This window comes from Dipteris shenzhenensis, chromosome 16 (assembly GCF_047967505.1).
Source record: "Dipteris shenzhenensis isolate YYH24624 ecotype China chromosome 16, Dip_SZ_1.0, whole genome shotgun sequence".
NCBI lineage: Eukaryota > Viridiplantae > Streptophyta > Polypodiopsida > Gleicheniales > Dipteridaceae > Dipteris > Dipteris shenzhenensis.
In genome coordinates, this window is record NC_141611.1 from 55,020,592 (window position 1) to 55,041,970 (window position 21,379).

At 42.8% G+C, this 21,379-nt stretch overlaps 1 protein-coding gene across 3 annotated transcripts; it reads right to left on the reverse strand.

The window, feature by feature from the left end:
• Positions 1–578: 578 nt before the first annotated feature.
• On the reverse strand, positions 579–14,107 carry LOC147893146 (zinc finger CCCH domain-containing protein 41-like). 3 transcript variants are annotated; one of them, XM_087386958.1, is made up of 7 exons: positions 13,622–14,107; positions 13,183–13,301; positions 10,327–11,369; positions 8,820–10,127; positions 8,111–8,506; positions 1,105–1,671; positions 579–811 (listed from the first exon to the last, which is right to left on the reverse strand). In XM_087386958.1, the coding sequence occupies exons 1-6, from the start codon at positions 13,675–13,677 to the stop codon at positions 1,138–1,140; spliced, it is 3,456 nt and encodes a 1,151-aa protein (XP_087243084.1). In that variant the 5' UTR covers positions 13,678–14,107; the 3' UTR covers positions 579–811; positions 1,105–1,137. The 3 variants fall into 3 exon arrangements, with proteins under 3 accessions (XP_087243084.1, XP_087243082.1, XP_087243081.1); XM_087386956.1 differs by having other exon boundaries at positions 579–1,020; XM_087386955.1 differs by having other exon boundaries at positions 579–1,671.
• Positions 14,108–21,379: the final 7,272 nt, after the last annotated feature.

The following is a 21,379-nucleotide window of genomic DNA, read 5'->3' on the forward strand; positions in this document are numbered from 1 at the left end:
AGTTCACATATACACCCAAGGCACTACATTGGTAACTAAACTAATTGAAAGCAAATACAAAGTTTTCTGAAGGTAAGGGAACTGGTTTTTCTGTGTGTGCACGGGGGGGAGTTGGGGCCGGGGGGGGGGGGGGGGGGGGGTGTCTTCTTAAGGCACTGCCTTTGACTGCAATAAACACAACAATAATCACACGTCAGCCTGATCAACAGATAATCTGCAAGGTGAGCTGCTACTGCAACAGAAACTCAGAAAGAGTAAACAGCTGGTCACTCCAAAGAGATTCAAGGAAACCTTCTAGACAAGTAATCTGGTCCAGCATTCCAAGACACCTATAAACAACCTTACAATGAAACAGCTGACCAAGAATGTGGGTCATGAACAGAGCCTCCCTGCTAGCCTGCAAGGCTCCCGATTAGGTCATCATATCATCTAGTGAGAAACAGACATAATCAGCATATTTGACAAAGTTAGTATTTAGGAAAGCCATCTCCTAGCTATCTACACGACAACTTACAGAGAGCTATAGAAAGTAAAACATTTGAAGTTAGAACTGAAGAACGAGTGCACGCAGAAAATAAAATTTCTCAACAACATGCTGCCCTTAAGGATTGAATCGAAGTTCAGTTTTGAATAGATGACCATAGGTGTTGTACAACTTTCGGATCCCTGCAATGAAATATCGCAAATTGGGTTTACATAACCCTTCCATTGACTGGCAGCGTGCATTCCAATGCATGAGCTTAAGGCATGTACAGATGACCTTCCACTTTGGTGGAGAAGCATCAAACCCATAGAGACAAGACTCCCTTTTCTTGAAGATTGTAAGGGCTATCAGAGACCGGTATATAAATGGGCAGACCAGGCACAGTGACCAACAATGGCCCAACAGTTAGTAACTTAAGAGGCATCTTCTAGTGGAGCCTTGATGATATAAAAGCAATCACACAGTTACTATTTCGCTTCTACTTTATACCCTAGCCACGGTAACAGTTTGACCAAAAAACTCCAAAGAAGTGCACTCTGCAAAAAATTACAGCTGTTTCTTATTCATCTCATTGATCATCAATGAGGTAACCTGCATTGCTGAAACAGAAAATTACTCACCATTTTACAAGCATCCACCATGCTAGCGAAAGACTAGATAGGTGTTGCTCCTGTGTGGATGTGAGGACTGTCAGTATTTGCACCATCCAATTTGGTACTTGCATATGACTGGGGACGACTTGCAAGCACCTGACCCGATCTCAAATATTCATCGACACCTTTGGCAGCTATTTGTATATCGTCCTCTGCAGAAGCAATATCTGTAACTGCTCTGTCCTCGCACCTTGGAGATTTCCCATCCTCTGGCCCTACTTTGTCACCTGCCCCACTTTTGGAGGGCCTCGGGTTGTGAACTAAGGGAGTATCCTTAGTAACATCCCCTTGCTTACTGCCGATTGATGTTGCACCCGGAACATTCATCGGAAGGTTGACCCACACTACCTGAAGTGACATTCCTTGGAACCATCTACCCTGAACAAAAGCTTGCTCTGCAGCACGCCTTGAACCAAAAGTTACCCGAACAACACTTTTTCCTGTCAAACTCCCTTCAAATTTCTGATCCGAATCCTCCACTTCCAAGTTTGATAATTCCCCAAAACTTGAGAAATGCTCTTTCAGGGTCGTAATCTGTCAGATGATTAATGAGTGTGAAAGAAATTAAGTACGCAACGCTTACGAATCGCAACTAAAACAAAAGCATACCAAAAAGATGTGTGGACGAGCATTTTAGTATTTGAACTATCAGCACAAAAACTTCACACATACATGGCTTCTGATTTACCACACACCCAAAGCAGAAAAACCAAGGTCACATTGGTATAAAACGAGCATGCCTGGCTTTTTGTAAGCCTATTTTCAAATATTCACATGAGAAAACTTCCACGTGGAGATATGATGTATGATCTTCGACTTTTAAGGGAAAACAAAACATTATGCATTAGTATTTACGCTATCAACACAAGAAAATTCACCCCCCAAAGGGGACACCCCAACTTCACATTAGAAAAAGGGGCCTGCCTGGCTTTTGTAAGCCTATTGTCAACCTTAGCATAAAAAACTCAAGCCCCATAGACAGTGCACATTACACATTGAGAGAACCACCAACTCAGTCCAGCTCACTTCAAAAAGGAACAGGAAAAGAGGTACAAACAAGAATTTTCATGTTGGTTTCATCAGCCCCCGAGTGATAAGAAGCTAGCTCTCCACCCTGTGGAAGACTTCATTTATGAAGCTTTGTACCAACCTTCCTTAATGCAAAGCACAAATGAAATGTCCTCAATCTCAAGCCTTCAGAACCCATAAGCACATTTACAAACAGGAACACCTGATACCTTGAGAAAATGCTCCAAAAATTCCAAACCAATGTGTGCTTCATACATATTCCCTGCTCCATTCCTATTGTTAGCAGCCACCAACACAGTGAATGCTGTGTCGACAATGGGAGGCAAGGGGTATCTTTGCAATATATATAAATTTTAGGCTCTAGAGGCTACTCATCAATGTCCAAGTAACGTAATTATTGGTTTAAATAGTGTGGTCATGATCTCATCTTTGGCCTGCTTTGATGGCGAATGTTTATCTTCTTTTGTTTTCTATTGCGGCTATCTTAGAGGTCGCTGATAAAGACTACAGGAATGCAGCTCAAATGCAATGTAAAAAATTGCAGTAACATACATACGAAGAACACAAATAAATAAGATACGAACAGAAAATACCTCAATCATCTTAAAAGCAGAGCAGAAGGATGCCATGCAAAAACTGATACAATACAACGTACAAGAAACAAACCACAGCAAATGAGAAACCAGCAAAGGAAAAGACATACAAGACAGTAGTTAGGTAAAAAGATCAGAGAAATTCTATGACAGAGAAATGTATAAAGCCATGCAAGGAAATTTTAGAAAAGGGGAGCAAGTTGGGAAGATGTGGGGAGAGAACATGGAGAACTAGATTTGCAATTGCATGAGAAGATTGACCCATGTTATTACGAAACTTTTCGATGCCATTTGTAATCATAGTTAGCACTTGGAAGGATGCCGGGGAAGTTGAAATTGCAATGGTCGGGTTCATTTTGATTTTTTAATGATTGCGGAACGACATTGTTTTATCTTGCGGATCTGCGAGGGCACGTACTTCCACATCCAGTTAATGGTTTTCGGCTTCATTTATACCATCATGATGGCAGTCTTCAGTGCCCATTCCCCATCTCTAATGAGGCGCAAATTTCTTGTGTTGAGGTGGAGGCAGCAGAGCTATCGCGTGAGGACATGTGGCAGAAGGGTGATGACAACAGTCTTCTGCAAGGTCCTAGCCTAGCCGCCATGCAACAACCTGTCGTAAGGGTGGGGTATTGGCAAAGAGGCTTTGGCATGGCTAGGAGGCGCGGGCTTTGGACCCCCCGCACTCTGCGCTTTCAAGTGACAAGAGGCAGCATGCACTTTGCTGCCAACAATTTTACCCTCCCCACTTTAGCATCTCTACATCTGGATCCAACACTAATTTCTTCAGCCAGCAGGACTGAGGAGACACCTTCATATATCCAAGAGTCCATTCAAGCCACCTTTGTAGGTGATTTTTAAACTCAAAATTCCACGTGTAAGCTGCACGAGTGAGGAGCCATTCACCCTCCATTTTTCATATTTACTCCCATTGTTCCAAGGTGCCACGAGGACACCAAGGCCCCAAAGGACCATATTTCCAACACCCCCCCATCGTCCAAATGCCACTAGAGAACTGCCCAGCCAACAAGCGCTGAACACCCACAAAGGGCAGATCAGCAAAACAGAAACCTGACCACCCACAGACAAGGCCAAGTTAGACAAACATCGGCAACCACCCACAAAGGGCCGGGTCGATCAATCAATCAAATGCTGGACCATTCACAGCCAGTTCATGGACTGACGCAGGCCATCAATTCCCACACCAGCTGCCTTCAAATCTCTATTCAACTGTGCTTTGAACACCTGGGCCACATAGTGCATATACCTAGATAGTATAATTCTGCACATAGTCTTTTTTCCCTCTGGCAGAGCCACCGTCAAAAGAGACACTTGTCACCAGCAATCATAGAGCATGCACATACAGTCATACAGTCCACCAGCTGTCTGCTGCTCACAGAGTCCACAGTCCACAAGTTAAGGCTTGATACCAAATGCTGGCAGCAAAGCACACTATGCCACTTGTCACAAAAGGCGCCAAGTGCCAGCCCCCGCCTCCTAGCCATGCCAAAGCCTCTGCACAATCCAAAAAGCCGGCAGGACTCTTCACACCTTCAATACATCCAAGGATCCATACAAGCCACCTTTGTATATCCCCCAATTCCACATGTCAACAACGCAAGTGAGGAGCCATTCACCCCTCTATTTTTATATTTACTCCCATTGTTCCAAGGGCAAGTGCCAAAAAGCAGGTCCCACAAGAGCAAAAGCTCAAGAATCAGTGGCGCCCCACTTTATGGTGGGCCCATGAGGATCAAAGACCCATAAAAGGTGCCCCACTTGGAGGAAAGCACTTTCTGTATGGAGAAAAGCAGTAATTTGTAAAAAGTAGCCTATTTCAGGCTAAAAAGCAGGTCTAGCTTTTGGAAAAGCACAAGCTAGGCCTAGATTATAAAAGAAGAGCCCCTGAGCTCTAAGTAGTATTGAGAATTGCACTCAGCCTCATTCTCTCTCTACGAGCCAGATGTACAAAGCTATTCTATTGCAATAAAGTCCTCAAGGGGGAAGGAGGGGGGGGCGGGGGGTCCAAGCCTAAGTTCTGGAGCCCTATACTTTTGTCTTCTCTCTCTTCCTCCATCTCCCACACCCTCCCTCCGTCTCCAACTTCATTGTTGAGTTCTACCACTGCTGTCCATAGTTTGCAGATTCCAAGTGATGATTATGCTCAAGTGTGAACTGACTACCACTGCTGCGAATTGATTCCTCTTGTTGCGATCTGAATTCTACACCAGCGAATTAACTAGAATATCTGCGGATTATTTGCTGCAATTTCAGCTTCCCAAAGGAGCAGCAAACTGACAAAAGAGCTCCCATAGTGTAAAGCTTTGGGCTCCAAGACTCACCGGGGATTATTTTAAAACAATGAAAATAGTTCATAACAGATACATAGTAGAGGAGTTCAATTTAGATGAGTCTAGGAACATGCCCCAACTCATCTTCTATAGAGAAGGGGGAAGAGGCAGATTTAGAGATGGGGAGAGAATAGTCACAAGATACAAGCAGACACTCATGCGACCCATTAAAGATCAGGGCCCTAGAAAAGCCAAGGATCATGCATGACTTCTTTTCGAGGGACAAGTTCATGTTGAGCTGCAGCCACATGGTGCTAGAGCCCGAATCTGCATTCCATATGTCCGGACTAGTGGAGAGATCTTTGGCACTAAATTTGAAACCTCGTAGGTTATCTCAAAAAGCCCTAGTTTCTATATTTATCAAAGAATTTATTGCAATCACTATGCTTTGTTTCAGCAATCACGTATGAGGGTTGAAAGCAACACAATATTGTTTTCTTTATTGCTTCAAGGATTTAGGAACTGTTTTTCCAAGTCAAGTTGAGACAAAATTACAAGCAATCCTTATGGAGCATGGATCCTCAATGAAGTTCATGGAGGTATATAGCAAGGACATCCTTGGAATGTGTTGCAACAATAAGAGACATGGCTTCAAATGTATGTCTAGCTTTAAGCCCCATGGTTGGGATAGTATGATTTTTGGGGATCCCCTATTCAAATAATCCATGGATTTGACAAGCATTCGTCCAACCAAGTGTTAGCAACAATCTTGAATCGAGTTGAGACCAAGCTACCAGTGGTGGATGAGGTATACACATACTTAGGGGACCTAATTTGGTAAAAATGTACTATTGAGGGTTTAACCCTCATTCTTAGGATTGATTATAGCTCAGATGGGCTCATAAGATATGGGTAAAAGAACTCAATGTAGCTCATGTAGCTAGATAACGACGACATACTTGGTACGACGCGCTTAAAGCCCAAATGTTGGGATAGTATGATACTGTGGAAGACTGAGGATTGAGACAAGTTGGATCCACTTCACATGATCCATGGATTCAAGCATTCGTCCAACAAAGTGTTAGCAGCAATTGAGTTGAGAATAGAGATGTAGCACACGCAGGCGCATGCACGTGCACTTCTTGTTCTAAAGTCCAAATTTCTACAATGAAAATAAAAGAGAAAATGAAAGAGAATAAAAATGAGGTAACCAAAAAAATTTGCAAAACAAAAAGTAGACATACCTAGCAAGCATGGTTTCACCCATACACTCCATGACACACTACACTTTATGATTGCAATTTAAAAATGTGAGAATCACTCAAAGATTAGAGGATGATTGTATGATCTCACAAGGCTTTTCATGACATGACTTGATTCATCAAGCTAGACCCCCTCCTAACCTACAAACATTCAGAAAGAATGAAAATGCTACACGTCTCTCTAGGCAAGAAGCCCTTGTGAAAATACAGCAGATTTGAGAACAGCAAACTGAAGAGCAAAATCAGTAAACTCATGGACAAGAAAATGCGATGGAGGGAGAGAAACTTCGACACCCATTATCTGAAAAAAAACCTATGAATTGCTAAAAAAAAACCTTTGCACAAGATGCTCAGAAGAGGATAGAAAGAAGCCTATAAATAGGTCCCCAAACCCTACAGTCGGCCTGCTTACCTGGGCCGACATAGGTCGGCCTAACCCGACTCAACAAGGTAACGAAGGCCAACAGGATCTCCCCATCAAGTATCTTCTCATGAACAAAGCGATACTGAATCTCTATATACTTGATCGAGTATGGAACACTGTATTTCTTGCAATCACTATGCAGTTCGAGTTGGCGCACTCGATGAATGTCGAATCACGCTGTGGAAACACGAGCATTTACCCCATCACATAACTGGGCCATCTACCACCTCCGAAATCCCAAGGTGGCCTTTAAACTCCAATAAGTACGAAGTAAACCAGGTCATATGATTGCAACAGTGACTCCATCATCATTCTCCACACTCTATAATCATTCCCGTCCAACTGACCCTCCATCGGGAATGTGGATAGGACAGGGATCTTCATTGGCTCCTCACCCATCTCTCTTAGACTTTCCATGTCACGAGAAGCGCAGGAGGGTGGCTATAAATAGGTCCCCAAACCCTACAGTTGGCCTGCTTATGCAGGCCAACCTGGACCGACCCTAGGTTGGCGTAACCCGACCCAACAGGAACCAGAAAGGAGGGTGGCTGGCAACAAAGAGAGAAAGAAGAGGTCGCCCCAGGTTTGCCTTCTTCACAACTTTCGACGCCTGAAGCACACCTTCTACAGCAAGTCGCTTCTTCCCAAACTGTCCACACCTTTACAACACCTTCGTCGGTAGTTCACCTTCTTCTAGTGCTGTCCACGCCTTCAGAAATCAGCAACAACTTTTGTCTGCCCCTCACACTCTCCTACATCACACTTTACAAGAACTCAGAACTTTCGCCTGCCCCTCACACTCGCCTAGATCAGACTTTACAAGCAACTTTTGTCTGCCCTGGCTAGACCCCCTCCTAGCCTATATAAATACACTGAGAAAGGATGAAAATGCTACACCTCTCTCTGGGCGGGCACACCCACATAGAAGCCCTCTCTGCCTAACTGACAGACAGGATGATGACTAACTCACATGTGCGTACACATATAAGTTAGAAAGACAGGAGCAGGGTAAGCAGGGACACCTATAGCATGAGAGTTCCAAGATTTGGTACAAGCACTCCAGGTTAGTAAATAGGATTTGCAGGTATAATTGTTTTTCAATCTGGACATAAGCATCAGTTGGTTCATCCGAAAAACAGCAGAACAGTCTGAACGATGAAACAACTTCCCTGGCAAGAATCAAACAAGAGAAACATGAATGCTTGTGTGCACTGCCTCATGGTTTATGGGGAGCTAGCAATTTTTTTGGGGTCCGGGGTGGGCAGAGAGAGAGAGAGAGAGAGAGAGAGAGAGAGAGAGAGTCCAGCTAATAAAAGCCCTTTTAAAAATTAGTAAATTTACAAGGAGGAATAACCAATACCAAACACTTACATCCAATAAGCCATCTGGAAAAGGTGGAAGGATGCGGAAGACAGTTGTGCGGTTGTCAAGTTTATATCGGGAAGGGCCCCACTGTGGAGAACTAGGGTTTCCTGTGCCCATCACACTTGGCCGTGGGAAATGACCCCTCAACCCCCTGGGGGATGGCTGGGGTAGGCTTCCAGAAGATATCTGTGCTGAGACAACAACCTGCTTAGAAGCATCTGGAAATAACTTTACTGAACCTGCAGCTCGCTGATCCGCAGGTGATACACTCTTCTCCAATGGCAGAGCACTAACATCTACTGAAATCTGCTTGTTGTCATTAGTTACTCCCTCCAATTTTTCTAGTTTTGGCCGCTTGTTGCTGGGCTGATCACCTTCAGAATCTGCTTTTATCCCACTACCCTGGAAAAACTCAGGGAAAGAAAACAGATGTGACCATGTGACTATTAGAACAAGTACAATTGGACACACAAATTCAACAATCAAAATATGGACTGGTGAGCACAATTCAACTGCTTCCATAAACTAAATATGAATCACAGTACACAACAGCCTCATTGCCCAATACAAACTGGGTACACCCAGCAGTACGCCCCACCCAGTTGAATTCACATTACACACAAAATCTAGCGCGTCAGCTCTAGTGCAATGGCTGTGTTGAGAGAGTTCTACCTGTTAAGAGAGTCATCCAGTTTCAAAACACATAGAGCTTTACCTGTTTAGATAGGCGTTCCAATTTGCGACGAAAGTCATCCCGTTTCTGAGCCAATTCTTCTTGCTTTCTTCTTATCTCTTCTTTCATCTGCTCGAGTTCTTCTTGCTTTTTCTGAGTTGCAATGACTGATGATGGCTGAACATTTGAGCCAGCCAATCTTCCAGCACTTTCAGTTGCATTAGACTCGGAAACAGCAGCTGACACAGCCTTATCCTTTCCTCTTATGTGGGATGTTTGAGGAAGCATCACATGCCCAGCTCCAGCCCCAGTACGACCATTGATTGGCAAAGATGTGTCTTCACCAGAAGAATCCTGTATACTGTCTCTGTTGGCCCAAGACAATCGGATGAATCGATTCCCCATGACCGCATCAGGTGACATAAGGGCAGCTTCTGCATCTGCGCGCTGGGAAAACTGTACAAAAGCTCTGTCACTATGTGAAGGAATGCGAATATCCATAACAGCTCCAAACTTTTGGAAGTGGGCCATCAAAAGTTCTTTTCTATTGTTGTTATTCGGAATGCAGCTAACATAGAGAGTTCGATGCGCTCTTTCAGACCCAGATGTCATGCTTCGTGCTCCACCTCTGAGGCTACTTTTATCGATGGCACGGGATCCAATCTCTGCATTTTGATTACTAATTAGACCACGGCCCTTTCCAGCATTCATGTTTGGAGCCTTGACAAGATTTTCTTCAACCCCATCAACATCACCCTCCCATCTCCTCTGTCTACTACTCTGGCACTCATGTTCTTCCATGATCTCTTTCATTGGAACTTTCAAACGCAGTAAGCCCTCAACAGGACTATTACCAGCTCGATTAATGCCTTCAAGCTTGCTCTCACCCCGATCAACAGGCCCAATACGATCCCAAACTGACTGCCCTGGTGCTAGACCTTGAGAGCCTCCACTTGTTGTTGTGGACCTTCCATACCTTTCAGGATTACCATCATCCGGAGTGCGTCCTTGGCGACGCTCAGAAGCACCACCCTCCCACTCACTTTCCTCCTGACCCTTCCTAAACGAGGGGAGCCTCCTCATTCCGTCTGCCACATCAGGTTGCTCTTTATTCCACAAGGGCTGATCTGGATCATACAAATCAGGTTCTGTGCCTGCAGTAGCGGCTAATGTCCCTTTGGAAAGCCCGGGCTCATCCAACGCTGACATGCTCATCTCCCGTACAGCTCTGCCTGGAAGTCCAAGATTCGGAGAGAATGCCGCTGAAGATGGACCAGAAACTGGAACAGAACCCACAGCCATACTACGTCCACTTGGAAGTGCAACAGGAAGATTGAATTGAGAAAGACTCTGTATAAAAAGCAGTAGTGGCAGAGACAACAACGTTGATAGCAGAAAATGGCAAAGATAAACCCAACTGTCTCATTAAAAGAGTAATAAAAGAGCACAATTGTTTTTCTAAGACTCTTCTATTACTGATAAAAGGGTACAAAAAGACACAATTTTATGTGCCTTTAATAAGGCCAAAGCAAAAGGGAATGGTATAAACCTGAACATCTTCCACAACTATCCTGTTTGCACCATGCTCCATTGGACATAAGTCACCTCTGAGGCAATATCCGCGCTCCTCAAAATCCGGACATCTTGGTCGCCCTATGGTCATTCCAATTCCAATATTTACTCCCACACCCATAGCAGCACTTATTGGAACCCCGCGTGGACCCTGAATCCCTGTATTTAGAGGCAGCGTCTGATCCAAGGCACCGTTTGCAATTCCCAGATGATGGCTATATCCAGACCAAGGTGAATGTGGAGGATTTGAGCGACTGGGAATTGCTCTGCCAGTGTACAGGTTGGTAGGAGAAGGACCTGCTGGTAGCATCGTTGCACTATAATCAGAACCATCAAATGGTGGCAATCTCTGCTCATGAGGTCCCCACAGACCAGTTGCTGCCCCTCGACCTCTGCCTAAGACTCCCCGAGACAAACCATTAGGATGTTCAAACCTGGACCCAGGTCCATCACCACGAAATGTTGGAGCTCCTCTTGATCCTCCACGTTGACTTACATCCCCATTAAGCCGTAAAGCAGCACTGTAACCATGATCACGACTTAGCCGCCTCTCATTCTTCTGTGGTCCATCCCTTTCCATCTGCATCAGGCTAGACCCCCTACGGATCTCCCCAACGGAGCGATCATTCTCCCGCAAAGATTGACCATTTTCTGTAGGCCTGTTACGCTTTCTGTAAGGTCCCCTTTCACCTTCATCTAGAGTATCTCTATCAAGGGAGCGAGACCTGCTGACACGCCTCCTGTGCTTGTGGTTCCGATCATCGTCTTCATCATCAGAACCCTCCTCTTCTTGATCGCTGAAAGCACCAATGTCTGCACTTGACACTTTTTCAGGCTGAGCCGTCGTCTTTGGTTCTGTGTTGTCACCACTTTGTGTAACTGTGGCAGCACTTGTAGTTGCCACTGTAGCTGACGTGGTGGCTACCTCATTCAATTCTTTAATATTATGCTCCTCATGAAAAGCTGATATTGTTCCGTCTTCGAGAGCATGGAAAAGTTTCACAACAAAAGGCTTTGTTCCTGCATGATCCAAGGCTAAGGGCTTATAGCAATTCTTATCCTGTTTCCACATGCAAGCAATAAATGTGGCATAAACCAACAGTATTTTCTTATTAAACCTTTGAGAGGTATATATTGACATTGAAGCACATGGTTGTGACACATGTCATGAGCCAAATTTTACACATGCTCCTGCCACGTGTTACATCATTTTCAAGCAAGATAAACTACCAAAACTTCTGCACAACTCCTTCATGTTCGTAAACATAAGGAAAGCTGAAACTTAAGGTGAGAAAAGGGAATAAGACTCCAAATGTTTCACCAAACGAGCACCCTTCTATTTGCACCTGATGAGACTCACGTTTACCACACCTGACAATCCTCCGACACTTCAATGAGTGGCTATTGATATTTATATATCCTTTGTAAGACTACAATAAATCCAATCGTACAAACTCAAATTTTTGTTGTTCTAAAGTGCAAAGATTCTACAATGAAAATAAAAGAGAAAACGAAAGACAAGAAAAACGAGTTAACCAACAAAAAACAGGAAGTTGAAAAACAAAAGGTGACATACCTAGCAAGCAAAGCAATGCTTATGTCATCAGTGCCCAAGCATAAGCCGCTATATTGGGTTTCTAAACCCCCGCGGAGTCTATTGATAAACATTTAAGTGTGATAATTACACTCTGAGACGGTTAGAGAGCACGTGTGTGTGGGTGTCTATGTAGAGAGAGCAAGAAGAGTGCCCCGACTCATCATAGAAAAGGAAAATGCACAGCATAATTTGACATCGTCATAAAAACTAAAAACACCATGACTCCAAGGAAAAGAGTGCCCTTTCAATGGGGTGTGAAGCAGCAGAGGAGGTCATGAGTAAGGGTTTAATCTTGAGCCCCCCAATTGGTCCCAAGACTTTTATGTAAATATAAAAGTATATTTGCACTTTGTCGGTGTTGTACTAAGGCGGCAGGACAGATGCAACCAATATATTATACCAATCCATAGCTCCAAAATTGGAAGAAGAAATAACAGGGTCTCTCTTCCATCCTCCATATTGCCCTGATTGCCTAGGCTGGACTAGCTGCTGTGAAATCTTACCAATGTCATTGGCACCCTGCAGGATGCGCATAGCCTCATATACTACATTCATATCTGATACGCACACATTTCCCCTGTGGAGACAAATAGAAAGAGGAAAGGATACAAGCAAAAGAAAAAATATGAAGGCAAAGGGCACAAATGCCCAATGCACGAGAAAGTTTGATGCTTTAACGGTTCGAGAGCCCAATCAAGACTAGTCCATCTGCAAAGTAGGGCTTCGCCTCTGTGTAAACGTTTAAGAATAATTGGTTGGCTTGCACCTTTCATACTCCACATTGGATGCCCACTGATTAGAAAATTGCAACGATTACTGGCCATCTGGAGTAAAAGAGTGTAATTTACAGTGAAGTCCTTGCAAGGAAACTCTCCGAGATGCCTAGAGTACACCGTTGATATTTACCCGCATCAGTCAGTGTGAAAAAGGGCAAGCCTATCAAACCACTCCCTGGACGTGAGCATGGCAGCCCCCTCTCTCCCAAAAGGATACTAAGCCCGAGTTGAGATTCTTCAACAAAGAACAAAATAAGCTGCCTTGCGCTGACTTCCCATGACGCCTGAGCCGTGCCAAAATTAAGTACTCAAAACGTTGGGTGGGTCAGGAGTATCTGAAGAGGAGGGCACCTTCAAAGCATCTTATCCACAACATGCTTGTCTACTCCAAGATTCCCAAAAATGCGAAGCACAGCACAAATTTGGCATGTCCATGCGTGCAAATATTAACCTCGAATACCTTCTCCAAGAAAGTCAAAGAGTTGATCAATGCACAACTTCTGCAGGTCTTTCTTCGGTTTGTTGTTCTTTAATAGTGCAACCACGTAGTTTGCGAGCAGCGTAGGATCAGCCTCCGTCCTGCGTGTTCAACTAAAAACATAATTAGGCGGCCTGCGGATGATACAGCTCACCCTACTGCAGCAAAGAAAGAAACAAACACCAAAACACAAATCTCGACCCATTTCTCTCGCTTAGTGTTGCTAGTATAACAAAATCCGGATCTGTCAAACACTCTGGTAACACCGAGACGGTTATCTTATGAGAGAGCATTAGTACTCCCAACCAGCTGCTAGAAAGTGACCCAAAGGTGCAAAGCGAGATTAAAGCATAGAAAAGCGAACGAACTTCCAGCATAAGCGCTTCGACAAAATCCAGCAAGGGCACGAGATGCAACATACAAGGGTTGCAACTGCTTCACGAGGTAACGAGTGAGGGGAGCGTCATCAATCTTCATGGTGTAGGGCCGAGGCGCAAGCTCCGACGATGTGCTGAGAGGGAGGGCGGTGTGGCTCTAACCCATGATCACTGATGCCGGGAAAGGAAGCAATCTGGAGCAGCCTCCATGGGAGGCGGCAGGCGAGGGAAGGAACAAGGGAGGGGCACTACATTTGAGAGGAGGTACGGGAAATCCCAAGAAGGGAAGCTATGGCGAAATGAGAAACGCAGGGGGTTGAAGGATTTAGGGCAAAGCAGAGGAGGGCTAGGGCATGAAAGCAGGCCTCAAAACACAGAAGAAGACGAAGAAGAAGAAGAAAGGAAGTTCATAGTACATACCCCCCACCAAACAAAAGCTTCAAACCTCATAACCTTAACAGAAAGAAAGAATGACACAAAAGAGAAAAGATATACACAGGATGGTGAAGTTGATAGGTCTTCCCCCACATCTCAAGACTAGTAACCCACAAAGAAATATGCCCCCTTTTTTATCACCTCTCTCATCTTGTTTGTTTGTTTGCTCCTTTTTATGATGATGATGATGCTCATGATGATGATATATCTCATACACTAGGCCGGTTTCCTTTTTGTTGCTCACGTGTCCTTCATTCGCTTTACTCGATTGGCCAGTATTGCCTCACTCCATTCGGAAATTTTGTGATCCTCTCATACTACTAGCTACAACATCTACCTGCGTTGCTTGCCTCGCTCCATTCAAAATTTTCATGCTTACTAGCCTACTTCTAATGCCTCCTAAGTATGGATTATCACAATCGAGAGATCAAATTGCAAACATATATCATAACTCAACATGATAACTCGAAATCACGCCACAGTAAAGAGATTAAATTGCAAAGAAATTCGTGTGCAATGAAAACAATTGTTTCACGTTATAATGAATAAAACATTTTTTACAAAAGTCATTATATTGATCAATGTGTATGCCTTTGTATCAAGATTGGTCAAAGTTCATCTTAAGGGCCTCTTCTTGCACGGAATTATGTGGCCGAGATCAGCTCTCATATTTTCACGTGGTCAGCATTTTCATTGATGCTTTTCATATCTTTAAATAAAGAGACGATTTTGTTATCCATGCCAATATCTGCTTGAGTTCTTTTGGAGATTGGATGAAGCTATGGATAACTATGGATGAGCCCAATGACTAAGTTGTTTTAGCGTATACTTCTAAACCAAGACAACACAGCAGCTAGCAATAGCAGACAAAAACCTTCTCTTCTACCATAGCCACTAAAAGTAAACTCGATCACTTCAGCACCGAAGGCAACACAATGGCAGTGCTTTTTGCTTGTAACTACATCAGTCATTCTACAAGAGCAAAAAATGTCTACACCTCATAAATTTCATCTCTTCCCCTTCCTCTTCTGTTGTTGCAGGTTTCTCAACAACTAGGAAAATGAATATACTAGTTCTCTCAATTGCTAGCGCAACCGATTGATCTACGAACAACTTCACTGGAAAACATCAAAATCTATGGCTTGTGGTTGTAGCATTCAATAACTATGGAGTGTTGTTGCAATTGCTACATCATTCACTATGTATACAAGAATGTGTGTATGACTTGCCACAATGCTTGAGGAAAAATGCTTCCAAGCAAGCATACAGCTTCAACAGACTCAATCCTAACCTTATTAATACTTGATTTAAGGAGTGCCTCATTAAGGATATCTCTTCAAAAGAGATCTATCCTTTTCCATATGCTAAAGTACTTATCAGGTGCATATGAATCGACTTAAATAATCTCATATGATTGATATATAGTAAACTATGCCATTGATCTTGTAGATAGCTTTCTGAGGTATTTAGACAAGCATTCTTTAGAAGGATGAACTAGATGGACAAAACAAAATTATGATCAAAATTACACTTACACATTATGATCAAAACTTGGGTGGGAAGGAAAGTTTCTTCGGTTAAGGGTATTGTCACATCAATTATAAAATCATAAGACAAGCAAACCTATAAGAACATGTGCTAAATCATGAGACTTGAGACCACTAAGCTTATTGTTCTATGTAACATATCCCTTTAGGTAGTCTAGGTGCTGCATTAGTCTTCATAAGAAGGCTATGTCCTTCTTCATTTTTGCCTCTCTTGGTCGAGATCCATGGTGCCTGTGGAAGAAAAATTCTACTACCATTGCCTTGTGGCCACAACTCCCTCATCCTATCCATTGCTCTTAGATCTTGTGCTCCCCATCTATCTCTCTCAACAACCAAATGCTCCCAAAGATAACATCCTAAGTTCTTGAAAATATGCATGGGATCTAAACGATGATTGATTTGCAAATGACCTCAATAAGGGAGCTTCTCGAAGATCTATACCCTCTTTATGCCGAGTGGTGCATGCTCTCTAATCTCTCTCCATTGTTCAAGCAAATCACTCACCTTCAAGGCAAGTTGTTTGAGACCAATGGCCTATCATGTGCAACATCATCTTCTTTAAATTTCAAGAGTAGTTACTAGTGTGTCTTGTTCTCAAAGCCCTTGCTTTCCAAACTCCTTTCCATGCACTCTTTCTTATGAAGTAACTAATGGAGGAGTAAGGGTGGGAGGAAGATGGAGAGGGAGTAGGAAGAAAGGAAACAAGGAAAGGATAACTGTTTACCTCTTTCCTTTCATGCTTGCTTACTTTGTTATTAAAGTGTTTTGCTTGTTATGGTGCTCCATTGCTTTGCTTACTCGTTTTGTTTTGCATGCTCCTCTCCTTTGCTTTGCTTGATTGTTCATAAGGCTAATAGATGCAATGTGTGTTTGTTTTGTAGCCTTCTCTTGGTCAACCTCCCTTCTTTGGTATGTCAGTACTTTGTCTCACATGGAGAGCCCTTTTTAATAGCGTAATTTGTCTCTAAATTTTACCATATCTATCTCCACTTCTACACTTTTATTGCACTTCTCTTCTTTCAATCCTTTTCTACTTTGCACTTCTCCACCTCTGGACTTCTCTCACTTTGATCTACATGACTTCTCTCATTGGTCATTGGAGCTCTCTCTCTCTCTCTCTCTCTCTCTCTCTCTCTCTCTCACACACACACACACACACACCCCCGCACCGTACTCTTAGTCTAATTATAGGAACGTATGATTGTTTTATAAGTCTAATGTCCTGTGTGTTTGTTGTGTAGCCTTTCCTCTCACAAAATGACCACTACCTCTAATGGATTTCCATTTCTTTGTTGGTAGGTAAGTATTCTCAAAACTTTGCCATGTTTATCTCTTTTATGTTTTGTATTTTCTGGTAGCAGGCATGCTAATGTAAATTCACATGTGTAGCTAGTGTCTGAGAGTCTAGTTTATAGTCTGTTATGTCACATTCATCAGAGATGTATCTTGATCAAGTGGTTGAATGACTCAACTTACACTTTAGCAAGTATTGTAGAACGTACTAGCCTTGCTCTTGGCTGTCCTACTCCTTATCGTTATAGTTACAAACATGTAGTTGCCACCATGACAGAGATAGATGACTCCTAGTGAGATGTCATTCGTCACTCCACAACGCCATTTCTATTGTGAAGGAGATGGTGTCATCGAGTTTGTTCATGTGGTCTGCGAGCTAGTTCTATAACGTTGCTCGACAACGTTGTTTCTATTGTGGAGGAGATGATGTCATGGAGTTTGTCCATGTGATTTGAGAGCTAGTTCTTGAGACACAGCCTCCTAGTGGAGTATCCATGCCACTCCTTATTAGTGTACAAGCCATGCCATTCCCTCCCACAAAGATGGAGACAACTACCCCCTTGGACACTTCAAGGCACTTTTAGTGTGCCCCTCATTACCCTCGAACACCTTTTTGAACACGCTCTCTTGAGGTTGTACCATATTCCATGAATGACATGTGATGGATAGTTGAGGATGATCATTGATCTCATATCATCTCATAAATGCATCATATCATGTATGTTGTGTATGCCCATTGCATCTTCAAGCATTGGCATCACCAAGCCTTTGATAAGAAAGATTATGTAATAAAATTCACTATGTAAGGAGTTCCTTGTGCTCAAGCATATGGAGTTTGATTGCGGGTATATGTGACTCATGAGAGTTGAGACCCCATTGCAAACCAAAAATTAGTGATACAATGAGAGGTGGTGTGCCAAGGCCACACCCTTGTAACTCATAAGAAGTGGAGCCACCAACGATTGCATCAAGCATTAAATGAGCAAAGATAAAGCCATCAATGACACCATCAAGCATTCAATGAACAAAGATAAAGCCATCTCACCTTGGGGGTGGCAGCCATGCTCACTTCACTGATAATTTGTACCTTTACTAAGTTTTTGACAATGCATTTTGTTTGACGTTTGCTATGTTTATTATGCTAGTCCCTTACAGATAACTTTGGTTGATTGCAACATCATTTGGTTGGCCACTTGGCAACCAAGAATGAGTATGAGTATGCTTTTAGGCATAATACTAAGAGCCTCTTTCATAGGCTTAAGTTAGAGGGAGTAGATTTGATTGGTCCGCAACAAATGATGTACATCTCCCACTCTTTCTCCCTAAACTAGTTTCTTTTAATTGTAGGAATGTTGCTTCACTTAACAACTTTTTCCATTTATGGTGCTTTACTTAAGAACCTTTTAACTGTAGGAATGTTGCTTTACTTAAGAAACTTTTCCATTCATCTTACATGTAGCCTACACCATCTGGTAGTGATATGGAGCATGCGGGAGAGGGAGGATAGGGATAGAGGCAATAAAAGATGAGAGGGTGAGGATGAGGATTGCAATGAGGTCTCCTTTGAGACTAGCAATTTATACTAGGTGCTTGGGTCTCGATGAACTTGTATGCCCTTGTAGTACATTTGTACTCCTTTTTCATCTCCGTTTTTTAGTGAGAGTATCATTTCATATCCCTTTTGTATAATATATCTCATGTTATGGGAGTATGGTTTTGTATTTGAAAGAATTTTTGTAATAGTTTTGCCTCATATCCCCCTATGTTTGTAAACCTTGTAGTGCTCTACTGGTCCGCATTAATTTGTGGAAAAGTTAGCTTCTAATGGGTAGAATTCCTTGAAAGTGGCCCCATTCTGCCCCACTTCTTTTTTAGTATTTACACAAAGTTGTCGCTCGATGCCAATCCTGAAGCAAATCTGTCTTACACCTCATTAATATCCTTATCAACACCAACCTACATACTAACCTTAATATTGACATAATTACTAGCACCAACCTATATACTAATCTTAATATTGACATAATTATTGACCCCATGATATCGTTATCAACACCAACCTACATACTAACCTCATTGATATCCTTATCAACACCAACCTACATACTAACCTTAATATTGACATAATTATTTATCAACACCAACCTACATACTAACCTTAATATTGACATAATTACTAGCACCAACCTATATACTAATCTTAATATTGACATAATTATTGACCCCATGATATCGTTATCAACACCAACCTACATACTAACCTCATTGATATCCTTATCAACACCAACCTACATACTAACCTTAATATTGACATAATTATTGACCCCATGATATCGTCCAAATCATTCATTCAAATATTTAGGTTTATGCCTTTATCTTGTCCTTAAATAATGCCTTGTACTTCATAACTTTAATGAATAACTTTTCTAGAAAGACAAGGATATATTTTCTAAAGTAAAGATATGATGTAATCAATGCCTTGAAAGAATTTAAAGACTTGGGGAAAGTTAGACTAGCATGCATATTAAGATCCTTTAATGTGGCAATGGAGGAGAACATAAACTAATTGAATTTGATGCATTGTTTTCAGACATTATGGAACTAATAGTAGTTCAATTGTTTGTATGTGACTAAGCAAATGGATTTGTAAAGAGAAAGGACAAAGTTTAGGTAGATTTTTGTCAAGGTGAATAAAAAGGAAGCACGGCAATAAGCATTTATTCCATTAACAAAAGTTGAGATGGTAGTTTTGCAAATTTTGGAACATAACAACAAAAGAATCTTGGCATTAACCCATTAGTAAATTATTTGAGGTTGTTTGGCTCTTTGACTATTCTAAGGATATGGAAAATTCCTTCTTGAATGGTTTCCCTAATTGAAGAAATTTATATGGAATAACCAAGAGGATATGTTCTCAAAGGACAACTCTAATAAGGATATAGCTATCTTAATCCATGATGGTGTTAGGATGTTTTAATTTAGCAATTTAGACTCCTACATTGGAGACTTCAATGTGAGGATCAAAGCATGTTAGGTACTGCCACTAGATTTTCAAGAGGGTGCAATTCTACTACCCGTGACATAGATCTTATTGACGATGGCATATCACGAGTGTCCGCTGATAGGTGGCAGCTCTTATGGGCATGCACTTCTTGATCTAGGTACGTCACATGATCTCATTCTCTACAATGGTCTTGAAGGATGGCCCTCATCCGATCGCTTCACCGGCTTTCCACATGGAGGAGGGTCTAGCATGGTTGATTACATCTTGGGATCCCCTGCCTTCACGTCATATGTGAGGGACTTATCTATGTCATCACATCCACTTGGGGTTGATTATACTTATTTGTTCTTTAGCATCACCACCACTCGCCTCGCCCACCATCCACCACACCACCAATCTACACCATCTACCATACTTTGACCACAACCTCTCACCAAGATACTCCGCACGATTCTCCACAGTACTCACTTATATTGACCACATACCCCTCCTAGAGGACTGTGCCGCTCTAATTAGCCGATCACTGCATGAGGGTTTATGCTGGGATTGATATCCTAGCCTCTATCCTAGCAAAGCTATTCAATGAAGCAATTTGTCTATGTTTCCCACACACATGGATCCTCAACACCATCACACCTATTCACAAGGCACGTCGACGCTACAACTACAACTATGGGAGCCCATGCTCCAACAGGTATAGCCTAGGTATGGCCTCTCCAAACAACTCGTTGCTCTGGTTCCCCACAACTGACGTCCAACAAAGAGGTAGCCCTGTAGCACATGACTCAGAGTGCCTACGACACCCAACGTGCTCCTAAACGATGCCCACGTGTGCTTGTGCAACCTCCAACAGCTGCCAGTGGCGACTACTCCAACGCAATGAGAGCACAACGGCCATAGCTCCAAAGCTCCTTCAAGAGCTCTGCCATGGCTCTATAGCTCCCGTAGTAGCGCCACAGACAACCTTCTTTGATGAAGGAATCTCATAAGATTCCATCAGTACCTCCAAGATTCTGACAAGGGCAACAAGGTCCCTATGACCACGCATGGTCCCTAAACCACCAAGTGGCACTCACCTTATCACCAAGGGTTTGGTCACAATTGTGACATGTGGCATCCTATTTACCATCTCACCAACTGCCACATCACCAACCACGTAAGCAAAGCCACGTCAACATCCTTGGGCCCCAAGCAATGTCACCACTGACACATCAACATCCACATCATCTCGCTACATCACCAAGCTGACATCATCCTTGCCACATCATCATTGACCAATCAACCTGTTTAGGTCAACTTGACTTTGGTTAGGCCACTAGCCTTGGGTTAGATCAATTAGACTACCACCTCACTTGCCACCTCATCATTGCCACGTGGCAATCCCCTATCACGCATAGTTACCTCTTACAAGGCACACTTGGCACCGTGCATGTGCACCTACCTGTCACATCAACACACTACTCCACTAGTCATACATAGGATGAGATGATGTTTTCTCTTGCACAAAAGGAAGGAGACACCTG